At 39.1% G+C, this 13,343-nt stretch overlaps 1 protein-coding gene across 1 annotated transcript; it reads right to left on the reverse strand.

The window, feature by feature from the left end:
• Positions 1 to 6,216: 6,216 nt before the first annotated feature.
• Positions 6,217 to 8,983, reverse strand: LOC113435406 (nuclear transport factor 2-like). Its single transcript, XM_026699168.2, has 4 exons — positions 8,882 to 8,983; positions 7,336 to 7,407; positions 7,051 to 7,149; positions 6,217 to 6,694 (listed from the first exon to the last, which is right to left on the reverse strand). Exons 1-4 carry the CDS (start codon positions 8,978 to 8,980, stop codon positions 6,581 to 6,583), a joined length of 384 nt encoding a protein of 127 aa, XP_026554953.1. The 5' UTR covers positions 8,981 to 8,983; the 3' UTR covers positions 6,217 to 6,580.
• Between the last annotated feature and the right edge of the window lie 4,360 nt (positions 8,984 to 13,343).

Genomic DNA, 13,343 nt, shown 5'->3' on the forward strand with positions numbered 1-13,343 from the left:
GCGGAGTCAGTCCAAGTAGGTGCAGTTCCATACTTTAAAGAAAATACTTCAAGCATATTGTAGTTCAGATTTCTGAGATGCAATTTTAAATAAAGTATAGATATGTGAACATGAAAAATAATTTTGAAGGAGCCTAGGATCAAGCTACATGATCACTGATGGTATAGACTTTGTTATCTTGTGGGTTTTTTTCAAAAAACTTTTTAGACCTCTTGGCTGTCTTCATTAGAAAGAAAAACTAGACTTTGCAATAATCAGAAAAGTGGCAGCTTAGCCTGCCTAAGCAATGGAGGCAAAGTAAATGTCTCAGGAAGGACCCCACTTTAGTTTTCTGGACTGTGAGTGGATAGAAAACTTGTATGTCTGAAAGTGCTTCTTATCTGGTCTCTTAAAAACATTTAAACCAAGGGTGTTAAATTTGTGACATCACGTGACGTATCACTTTTTCCCCCTTCGCTAAACCAGGCGTGGCCATGGTCAGCATGTGATGCATCCGGCCCATGCGTTTGACAGCCCTGATTTCAACTAACCAAAATGAGGACAGTCTGATATTGGATGCAAATAATTTAGAAAAAAAAAGCATTTATCCTTTCTTGTGTTTTGTGATGGATACTTGCTTTCCCAAAACTAAACAATTTCACAAATTCATCCTTGATGTTAAGATACTGGATACATCTTCCTTTGATGCCTAAGCTTGGTAAAAGAAATATATTTTCTGTGATTTCTTACTCAGCGAGGAATACCTTAAAATATTCTACAACTTAAGTATTGATTGACCTTTCATTTCCATGAGTACATTAGTAAAAAGATACTTTATCCACAGGAAGAAATCTGCAATCTAAGATTATTGTTTATAATAGTGCTTATATCTATTTTATAAACTTGTATTCCAGAATACACGAATTGGCACCTAATATATAGCTATGTTAATTTCCTTCCAAAAGTGCTTTTTCCAAAAGGCAACTGGATTTTCTAAAGAAAATCTTTTGAAAAAGCACTTTTAGGACAACCATGACCTGGATGATTGAGAATCTCCATAGACAGTCAATTTCCTTTAGTGCTTTAAATAGGACTGGCAAGAATAGCTTTCCCTGCTTACCCCATAAGCAATTTTTTCAACCTGTTGCATTTTATTTTGTTTTTAAGAATACATTCCTCAACAGCGTAAAATAGAGAGGAAAGGGGGAAATCTACATCAATCATAATGTTGCCAGAATCAGAACCAGGAAGTTCACTAGATTATTTGTAGTATGATTTTCAGGGCATTCCACACAGATGACTAAAAATTTACTAACAGTTAAAATGAATGTTGCAGATTAGTTGACTTTTTGTTTCCAGAACATAAGATACCAGACTTGATTGGAGAAGAAAGATTAAATGGAATGACATTGGGGCTATCGTGAAATTATTTGGTTTAGTTTAGCCAAAGATCTGTTTTATTTTATCAGGATAGCACCAGGGAAACATGATTGTCGAAAATAAAGTCTAAGAATAGGAGGTGGGGGGATGTGAAAATTAGTCAGTTTAATAGCACTTAATAGAACTGTCACTTTTGCCTATTTTCTTAATGGGGTAGAATTTTTCACATTAGTAAGGGTCCTGAAGTAAATAACAGTTGCTACCAGTACAGCATAGATCTCAAAATGTAACAGAATTACACTTTTGTACACTTATTTCAGTATTATGTGTGCATATATCTTTATCTCTCTATTTACTTGCAGGAAATATACTGTTGAAAGAATTCCTTCCCTGTAGTTTGTTCCTTGCTCAGGTCAAAATGCCACACTCCACAATTCAGAGCTCAAATTTTTATTTAGCATACAAGGCAAAATCACTGAGCTATCAGTGCACATGTAGTTCTAGAGTTTTCAGGTTTTACTTGCCTAATAAGCCTAATTTGTTACTTTATAATTGACATGCCTTATCTCTGTGGCCAGGATCATATTTGTCCTTACATTCCATTCTAATTTATGTACATGACTTTCTTGCTACTGTCCAATGGCAAAGAAATAACTTCCCTTCAGCTTTCAGATAACTACTTTCTAGCCTACCTACTTGAAAATTGCAGGAGTATCCCCAGGAAAGAATCATATCCAACAGGTATCACTTATCGAAGTAGATACCTCATCTTCCAGAGGCATATGGTTCTGAAGGGTGATATATGAAACGTCAGTTATTTCATCTTGTAACTTCAAGACAGCATTGGTGGTGGCTTTTGCCAAGATACTGAGCTGTTTACCAGTGTCTTTTCAAACTCTTATCCCAAGGATCAGCCAGTGAGCAAATGTGAAAATTGACCAGCTTTTCAATAAAGTTGGCACTTATTTGAACTTATGGGCCCTATTCCGATGTCATCCCATCAACTCATCTTGAGAAACGTATGTGAGCCATGACATAGTAGAGGTTGTTTGCCACTACACACATTCTGCCCCACCCCCGCCTATCTCCCTTTAGGCTACTCACAACAGGACAATAATAGATAGTGAGAACCACTAAGAAATAAATCAAAGACAGTATTCGACAGAGTCAAAATTGGCCCCTGCAGAAAGCAATAAAGTTTATAAAGAAGGGATCATCACTGAATGAACTGCTGGTACCACTAAAGAGACAGTTGTCTGCTCATCTGTCCAAGCGTGCTTCAAAGTCAACAGTTGTACTTCTGTAGGGCTGTGGTTGATCACAGCTGGTTTGAGTATGATATAGCCAGACCTCCTTTCTAATAACTACTTTCCAACTTTTCCAAAGTTACCTAATTGTTATATGACCACAGAGGCCAGCATTAAGGGCATTAAGTTCAATGAAGCATTAAGTTCAATGAAAGAAAAGAGTCAAAGCACATAATTAATATCTCCTTCAGTTACAGTTGACAAAAATAGGAAGAGTTGAATGATGAGATGGATTAAGTTACAGTACTTAGAATTGTTTGGCTTTTGAAAAATGCTTGACAAGTTTCAAATCAAAGTATATGGATATTTTTTCCCCAAGTATATTGAAGTTTCTTTGGTGTGCTAACCCCTATCAACACTTTGGTAGTTTGGACGCGGTGGCTCAGCGGCTAAGACGCTGAGCTTGTTGATCAGAAAGGTCAGCAGTTCGGCGGTTCAAATCCCTAGCATCACATAATGGAGTGAGCTCCCGTTACTTGTCCCAGCTTCTGCCCACCTAGCAGTTTGAAAGCATGTAAAAATGCAAGTAGAAAAATAGGGACCACTTTGGTGGGAAGGTAACAGCATTCCGTGCGCCTTCGGTGTTTAGTCATGCTGGCCACATGACCACGGAGACATCTTTGGACAGTGCTGGCTCTTCAACTTTGTAACAGAGATGAGCACTGCCCCCTAGAGCCGGAAACAACTAGCATGTATGTGCGAGGGGAACCTTTACCTTTACACTTTTCATTATTAAACCAAAAGATTCAATTATTTTTTTCCTTTGGGGACATCTCTGTACTGAAGCCTCACCAATCAAGAATAATGTGCTGAAGTCATTCAAAGAAAGACAACCTATAGCTTCAGTTTAACTTGTTTTTGAGACAAAGATATATAGCCATCTATTTGTTTTCATAGATTTTCATGGGTACAGGTATGCAGGTCTTGGCGTGTTCAGGTCTTTTCCTGTGTAACATTGAGAGTATCTTGGCGATGTTTCAACGAGGTCCCACTCGCCATCTTCAGGCTGATGCTTTCGGCTAAGTGCTTGTGTGAGCAAAGCATGATCGGAGCTGCCGTCTCTCTATAAATACTGGTGGGGAGGTTGGCTGTGTTGTCATTTCTTGATTTGTTGATGGAGTTGATGTTTGCAGGTTGGCTGGCTTTTTCGTAAGAACATGTGTGGCTGAGGTATTGGCTGTGTGTCTATCAGCCTCCTGTGTTGGGTAATGGGCTGTGTGATGAACTTCTGAGTTCTACTGTTGTGACATCCTGGGTCTTGTGCCAACAGCCAAGGACCCAGGAGATTACAGCACAAGACCCAGGATGTCACAACAATAGAACTCAGAAGGTCATTACACAGCCCATTACCCAGGTCGTTACAACACAGGAGGCTGATAGACACATAGCCAATACCTCAGCCACACATGTTCTTATGAAAAAGCCAGCCAATCTGCAAACATCAACTCCATCAACAAATCAAGAAATGACAACACAGCCAACCTGTCCACCAGTATTTATACAGACGGCAGCTCCGATCACACTTTGCTCGCACAAGCATGAAGTCGAAAGTACCAGCCTGAAGATGGTGAGTGGGACCTCGTCAAAACGCCACCAAGATACTCTCAATGTTACATGGGAAAAGACCCGAACACGCCAAGACCTGCATAGCTATCTATTTATCTACAAATAGCACAGGCGACAAAGTTCTCTTGGGAGAACAGTCCATAGGACAGTCAAATATTCAAGCTGTAATCTTCTAACATAGGGGTCCCCAAACTTGGCAACTTTAAGACTTGTGGACTTCAACTCCCAGAATTCACCAGCCAGCATACCTAGCTGGAGAATTCTGGGAGTTGAATTCCAGAAGTCTTAAAGTTGCCAAGTTTGGAGACCTCTGTTCTAACACAATGCATCATTCACCATTGTGGAGAGCGTCCTCACCCTTTCTTCCAGTCCATGCATGTGGCCAGTCTAAAAATGGCTCTAAATGCAGAGCAATATTGTAAGATGAAGGATATGGGCCAATCAGCATCCCACATAGCAGCAGATATAGAAATACATTGACGCTGGCACTTCATACAGTTTCTAAATGTGGAGGTGGCCAGGATATACATAAGGGTCAAGAGGAACACCTACTGAAATTAACAATGCTCTATTCTCAATCCATGAAGTGTTTTAGGTATGTCCCTATACTTATAAGATGCTATTTTCCCTATCAAAAAGATCTCTAGCTTTCATCTTGCAGAATAATTCTGGAATTGCCCTATTTCATTGGCTGATTATATAATAGAAATCAAGGTAAACTGCATGTCTTTTTCTTGGAATCTGTATCTTTCCTTGAAATCATGGATTCACATCATTTATGAGAAAAAAAATATGTCATGGTAAATGAAGAAAAATTATTTATTTTGATGCCTTCAAGTCAACAGACCTGAAAACAAAAAAACATTTAAAAAGCCGCCTTTATGCTTTTTTCAAGCAAAGAATAAATAATGCCAATATCCAAGGTAGAGATTGCAATGGAGCAGAAGGCTGTTTTAAGCACTGCAAGCATTTTGGATTGCTACATGGCTCCTTTTAAATCCAATTTCAGAGATATGGATTGGCGTTCAGTTACAATATTTAGGTGGAAAACACTGCACCTCTGTCAATAAATCTAAATAATAAAATTCCAGTTAATCTTCAGCAACTCTTTTCAAAGGAAACTAAACCTGAGTAAGAACCTACTTCAAACATCTCACTGACCAGAAAACAAGGTACAATGTGCAACAGAATCACTACAAATTGAAAACTGCAGGTTTATATTCTTATGATCGAAGTTATTTTATTTCCTAAGAGAAGGCATTTTACTTTAGAAACTGCAGTCAACATTGTTTTTTATAAGGTGAAAACAGAATGGGGTAAATTTAAGGGTGGGTGTTTTTTCTTCTTCTATGTTATAGTAGGGATTTTTGTTCAAAAACGAAGTATTGCAAAGATACAGTTAAAAGAAGATGGATGCAGCAGAAATCACATGAGTTCTTTGCTACCATTTTGAAAGAATAACTACCGCATGGTCTTTAAACTAAATTTATATTGTGGATGGGAAGTTTTCATCTTGGCACTAGGGTTGACTCTTGTAATATTTCTATTTATTCTATTGTATCAGACCCACTGATTGTATTTGTTTTTCTTATGGTGATTTTCAGTTATCAGTTTAGTCAGCTTCAGTTTTCATTTGTGTGCTCTGTTACTTCACTGACACCCTTACATGAATTAACATGTATATTAACATCTATATATACACGGCTACAGAACATTTGCAACAAATGAGGATTACTTTTTTGGGGGGGGGGGGGGGGGGGGGGGGGGGGGTGGGGGGGGGGGGGGGGGTTGGGGGGGGGGGGGGGGGGGGGGGGTTGGGGGGTTTTGGGTGGGGGGGGGGTTTTTTTTTTTTTTTTTTTTTTTTTTTTTTTTTTTTTTTTGGTTGGGGGGGGGGGGGGGGGGGGGGGGGGGTTGTTGGGGGGTTTTTTTTCTAATTTTTTTTTTTTTAATTATTACTGAGTAAATATCACATTATTAAGAAATAACATGAAAATATTATTAAATTTGAATCATGTGAAAAAAAGGTATTTATACATAACAATTCTTTTTGTTCACTAAAGCCCGATGCAAATTATTTTATTGCCAAACTGTTGTTTGTATAAGAAAAGTGTATGCACTGATACACTGTGTTGTCTCCACAAACTTCATATAATTAAAATAGACAAACTATTTTCATATAAAATATTAAATGTTTTACAGTAAAGGATGTGTAATACTGCAACTATTTTAAATGATTTCAATTAATAGAAGATAAATGCTTTTCAGTTGCAGTTACAGAAAGAAAATAACTTAACACTTAGAACCAACATTATTATGATATTTGTAAGTGTAAAACAAGAGCAGAAATTTCAGGCAAAATTATACAGAGCCAACCTAAATATGTCATTAGAACAAATCCATTTGTCATTCATGTTTTTGAGAACAAACATCTGGTGGAATCCCATTACTGGATCATTGTCCACCTACCATGAGAGAATACAAGCTTAATGTTAGCGGTTTAACACATAAATAAATTCTACACAGTAATTTAAATATGACAGATAAAATAGCAAGCCAAATGCATGCATTTTTGAAGCTCACCGAATTCAACAGAAATACATCAAAAAGGATTTAATGTTTTTGATAAGATTGTTCTGCATCTGGTGTCATATTTTGATAAAGCTAGCATGTGCATTATATTGCAACTAACATACTTCGAGAAAAATACTATACAAACAGTTTAAATGCACTTGGGATGCCTTAATATTCTGGCTTTTATGTTATGTCTTAGAAACTTTGAACAGATCTTAACCAAAGATAAAACAATAACAAATCTCACCTTCAATTGGCCAACAACCATACTAAGGATACAATTGTCAGGAGCTGGCTGATGATCCTGGGATGTTATATTATGCTGAATTTTTTGGAAAGGAAGTGTCTGTTATAAAAAAAATTAAATTCCTAAGAAGATACCACATAACCATAGAAAACAAGGGAATCCATAAGAACTCTTATCTGGCCTTCCCAAAAAGAAAGCATTTTCCAAATAATTATTTAAAATCGCTGCATGAAATGTTACAGATAACATTAATCAATTATGTATTTTAGCAGATAAATAACATACCATCAATTTTTCCATAATTGAAGCTTTTCCTTGGAACTGCTGACCTTCCCAAGACAAACAAGAAGCATCTGTCTATGAAACAGGGACATGTTTTAGTAAACGTGCATATTGAAATTATCAAAGGAAAGAAAATATACAAATAAATGATCTAGCCTCAGGCAAGAATTCCTCAATGAACTATCCTCACACACTCCCAAGACATTGCAATATTTTATACGTATTAGACCTCGGAATGATAAATACAAATTATTCTTATCAGCATCAGTCAAGAGAAGGAAGAAAAGGAGAAGCTGGAGACACCAAAAAAGAAAACAGAAACATTATGTACCAATATCCAATATTTTGCCATTGATATCTTCAATTCCTTCATTGAGCACTTGACAGAAATTTCTTAAAAGTTTAGCCTATACATCCCACTCCAGAAAATAAAAAGACTGTCCATTCTGGTTGCTAGATTTAATCTCCATTTTGCACACTCACAAGGTTAATGGGAGCAAAGATAGTGTAGCAGCAAAAGAGATGCTAATATAACGGACATGGACCGAAAGCCATAAAAAGGAGTTGGATTTCAACCCAAAAACTCCCAGAGCACCTACTAAGAAGAGCTCACCAGCCATACCAATCCAAAAAAAACATGAGTTATATAAACACAAAGGCCAAACTGCCTACTGAGAACAAGCTTCCAAACTTCTACTCTGGCCAACATGAAGCAAAAGAAAGTGAAGCAGCTACAGAAAGCCCTCAACTTATGATCCTAATAGAGCCTGCCCATTATGGTCATAACTCATGATGATCATAAAGTAAGTTATTCACGTGACTTGGCAATTATACAACCTTTTTTATGGTTAATTGTTAAGCTATGGGGCATTTTTGCCAAGCAATGGAAATAAACACAGGTTTTCGGCAAAAACATTGTAAATCATGGTCACTTGACTACAGGATACTGCAACTAGCTGTAAATGTGGGCGCCCTGCCCAATGCCCAAAATATGGTCATGACTGCAAGGGGAGAGACTGGCCTTCATAATTTCTAAACTGGGTGCAAAATCTTTGGGAGAGGTTATTTACTGTAATTTCAAACTCTTCCTGAGAAATAGCAATAGCACTTGGACTTATATACCGCTTTACAGTGGTTTGCAGAATCAGCCTATTGCCCCCAACAATCTGGGTCCTCATTTTATCGACCTTGGAAAGAAGGAAGGCTGAGTCAACCTTGAGCCTGGTGAGATTTGAACTGCTAAATTGCAGACATCTGGCAGGCAGAAGTCAGCAGAAGTAGTGCACTCTAACCACTGCACCACCATGGCTCATAATTAGACCTTCGAAATACAACAGGACTGTCAAATTCGGATGCGTTACACACTGGCCACACCCATGCCTGGTTTAGCAAAGGGGAGGGAAAGTTGCAACACATCACATTACAATGCGAATTTGACACCCCTAAACTACAACTTTTGCTGCTTTAGTAGAAACAACAGCCCCGTCAAGCCAATAATCCATTAATTGCATCAACAGGATAATCATTGTTTGAGTAAAGAGATACATACATAAAGGGCACCTAATTGTTCCCTATTGGTATCAAACTGTTGATAATACAGCTGTACAAAACTTGTTCCAATTTGTTCCCACATAGGTCTTTCTGCCATTTTGCAGACCTGCAAAGAGAGAAAAAAAAGGACATTCTTTATTACTAAAGTGGAAACACCAGCTGAAAAGCAAGCAAGGTAATTGCAACCTCACCTTTGGTAGAACCAGGTCTGCTGGTATAAATGTACTAAAATATCTTTCAATCATACTGAAATTAAATGAAAGAGCATATACAACTCTACAAAATTTGAATTACTCACGTCATACAGTATATGTACTTAAATTATACACCAACTCTTCTAACTTACTCTTTTATGTTGATTTTATATTATGTTTCAAACCAGGAACTTAAAAAAATTATTGATTTAATTCTGCATTAGTAAGAAGCCCATAGTCATAAAATAAGGGTCTTGGTTCGTGAATTCTCTTCTCTAAGAGCCTAAACGCATGTATACATTTTCATCCAGGGCTTTGAGTATTTGAATATTCAATATTTGTTTTAATTTTTCATGCTTACTTTCCTTACTTTTTTAAATGGCATTTGTTACATTATGATTTAATCACCCAGAAATGTTAAACTGGCAGCGTATAAATTGTCTAGGTAAATCAGTATGTCCAGTTTACTTTTGCTTAATACATGAGCAGAACATTGCAATGTGTAAACAATAATTTATGGCCACTGTGAGACGTGAACAATATTTTCAATTCCCAGATAGTCCTTTACTCTCATTTTTTTTTCAATGTAGCTGAAATTTTCTCCTGAAATTATGGGCTAGATTCCTGTAATCTTGTAAAATGTGTCAGTGTTCTCAAATCTCAATCATATTTAGTTTTAATTTGGGGAGAGTACAACAGGTGGTATTTTATGACATATTGGATTCCCCGGTTCTGTTCTGTTGCTGATCTTTGCAGGTAGGCTAAATCTTCACATAGAGAGTTTGGAAATCAAACATCTTCCAAGATAGTTGTTGAGACTTTTTCAGAAGACTTACGGTTAGGTCAAGCCTGCCATCTCCAACTAACAGGATCTACTGTCACAGTATCCTTAATGATAAAGACATTTCTCCAAATTTCAATCCAAAGCGAATTTTCTGTAGTCTACTGGATTAACTTCTGCACAAAAGCTGCCCGCTTTTTATCTACTTGAATGTTAGCGTGTAACTGCAGTGAAAATGCAGCTATAATTAGTAAATAAGTGATAAGGTTGGATGTTTTATTAATCTTTCATTTCTTGTTTTATTCTCTTTGTTATTGCTGATCTTTGATTGTATTGATAAAATTTAATTGTACTGCAGGTCGTCAATATTTGCTGCATATGTGTAATCCGTTTTTTATAAACAATAAATAAAGTCTCCTGTATTAAAATACTTGTAACCAGATCACAACCTAGAATTACAACAGTTAATATATAAACTCTTCCATTATAACATCTAAATGTGAAAGGAAAGGATTGTTCAAAATCCTGTCTGCAGCTAGACCAATTTCATCATAAGGAATTGTAATTGTTGTAATTATTTAGTCGAAAGTAAATTCCAATACTATGCATGTTTACTACTGCAGCGCTGGCAGATTTCCTAGGTAGGAGTAAATCTCGTTTAACCCAGTACGATTTCATACTAAAAACCGGCACCGAACTGTGAAGAAGCTGTGCAGATCCACTGGATTCACACGACCCACAAGAAGGCTGAGCGTGTTGCATGAACGGCAAGAACGGGTTGGTTTAGCGAACTTGCCTTGGGTGCACCGTGCGAATCCCGCTACAAACCTGGCAAATAATTCCCAGTGAACATAATTGGTCAGATCGGAGTAAATAATGAAAAAGAAAACAAACCGCATAATCTACACGTTTCTTGAGGGGGTCTGTAGCTTGAGTCTCAAGTGCCCCACGCTACCTCCAAAGAACAGGCGCTTTCCCGCTAATCCTGAAAATACACACGAACCCTGAACTTGCGTGTTAGCGATTGTATTTCCTAGAGCCGCGTTCTCTATTCTATGAATGCCGGGGACAGGGGAGGCCATGCCTGTGGTTGTGGAAGCAACGGACTGCACCCCGAATCGCCCACCCGCTCTTTCGGCGGGGGTCGCTTCCCCCGGAGCAGGCGGAAGCGGGATGGGGAGGATGGTTTGCAACTGCTGGAGGCAACCAAACTCCTTGGGCGCCTAGTTAGAAACCTTATTGCAAGGTTTGGAGAACGTCGGTCCAAAGCAGCGTCTCCCAAAGGCGCCTTTTCCCAAAAGGCCATCAGACGATTCTTTTCCCTCATGAAAACGTTTCGCTAGAACGTTTTCAAAGGGAAAAGTCAAACCGGGAAAGTCCAGATGTCTTTTTTTTAAGTTTTTTTTGGGAAAAAAGCATCTTTTTGGATAACCACGACCCGCATGATTTGAGAATCTCCACACAAGATAGTTGGAAGCAGCGTTTCTCAAACCTGGCCGCTATTAACATGTGTGAATTCTGCAAGTTGAAGTTTACCCATCTTTAGTGACCCAGTTTTTTTTTTTAAAAAAAGCCTGCTTTAAACCTTTTCGTATCACGGCAGTTAATTGTCCTTGTTTGGGGTTGCTGTTTTGTGGAAAGCCACACATACTCTTAACAAGCTTGCACCCACGCCGCCGCCGTTTGCACGCCAATCCACTCCAGGCACCGCCAAACTCGCTCGGACAAGGACCCGTGGTTGACCCCGAAGCCTCCGGGGCTGCGATCGGCTTTTATCCTCCTTTATCCCCAGCACCCTGTGGAAGAAAGGGAACAGCTTCTCTTGGATTTGAGGGGGAAAGATTCAGCCACCGACTGTACCGGCTCGGCTGGGAAGCGCAAAGGGACCTTTCCGAAATTGGAACACGCAAAAGCAAGGCAGGATTAAGATTAGATTCGAGTTGGAAGGGATCTTGTGGGTCATCTAGTCCAACCCACCCACCCACACCGCCCAAGCAGGAGACCCTGCACCATTTCTGACAAAAAAGCACACGGGATCGGAACGGTCCCGCCGCCACTGTTTGTGGCTGGGATGAGTAAGATACGCAACGAAGTCACGTTAGGAGATGCAACTCACAAGGGAAGGTGAACTCTGAAAAATCGAGCGCCGCAAAGTCGCGCAGACAAAACTTTCTTCCCGCAGCCCCTCTTCGCCCATGAAAAGGCTGGGGCGGTAGCGTTAACGCTCGGCTGCCAGCAGGTGGCGTCCCGGGCGAGCGGCGGAAATCGGACGCGTCACTCCTGCTTCATCCAATGGCGGCCTTGACCGCCAGCTATTAAATGAAAGAGGCTTCGGAGGCGGGACGCTTCCGTTGGATTTCTGGGCTGATTTCGGGTTCGGCCGGAATGGCTGCTGCAGTAGTAAATGAAGTATCGGTTGTATAATCTCTAAGACCCGCTGAATTCAGGCGAGCATGTGAAATGGAATCTCTTAGTTTGCAGATTTTTTTTTAAAAAAGGTTAAAATATTAGTGCCACTTTGGGAGTAAATTAAATTGGAGAAGGCGGCATTTTTGGATGCAGTTATACTAAAGGTCAGAAAACCGAGATTCAGAATAATGCTGATGCTTGATCACTGCTGCTAATATAATCCCTGCAAGCTGCAGAAATGCTACCTAGTGAGTGTATCCTTATTTATGATTATACTGTATATTGCATCTCGTTTTCTCTAGGTAGTAACTTGAGTACTAGACAGGTGGTGTGCAGCCATTTATTTAGTGACCTATCGAAGCTACAACAGCACTGAAAAAGGGCACTTATGACCATTACTCACATTTATGACCATTGCAGCATCCCTGAGATCAAAAATGTTTTGTCATCACTCTTTTAGAAATAATGCAAGAATAAATAAGGTTTGCTATTTCTTACGTAGCATCTGGTTTACATCTGGGAGAATGGTGGACATCGTTTGCTAGAACTTTCCTTCTGGAATCTCACTGGGCAAAAGAATCTTGCAGGACCACTGTGGAAGATGGATGGTTTGCTATCTTATACAATTTTGCCAATTGGAAAACCACTCAAACATGTATTGGTCAAAAGCCAAAGACATCTTCAAGTTTTAAGTTCAACTCTTAGTATCTGTATGAATGAAGCCCTACAGCATTCTGGACATTATGATGGAGGTTGTTTGTCCTTGTCATTTTTTTAAAAAGTTGTTTGTGGGTACCTTCAAATCAATCTGGACTCCTAATAGCACTAGCCCTTAGACTTATATACTGTTTCATAGTGCTTTACAGCTCTCTCTAAGCGGTTTACAGAGTCACCATATTGCCCCAACGATCTGGGTCCTCATTTTACCAACCTTGGAAGGATGGAAATTTGAGTCAATCTTGAGCCGCTGAGAATCGAACTCCTGGCAGCGAGTGGAATTAGCCTGCAATACTGCCTTCTAACCACCAGGGCTCCTGTACGATTTGTGATATGATAGCTAGGAATCAGCCATTGTG

Source organism: Pseudonaja textilis, chromosome 3, assembly GCF_049901715.1.
Source record: "Pseudonaja textilis isolate UNSWEBS1 chromosome 3, rPseTex1.2, whole genome shotgun sequence".
In the NCBI taxonomy this organism is placed as follows: Eukaryota; Metazoa; Chordata; class Lepidosauria; order Squamata; family Elapidae; genus Pseudonaja; species Pseudonaja textilis.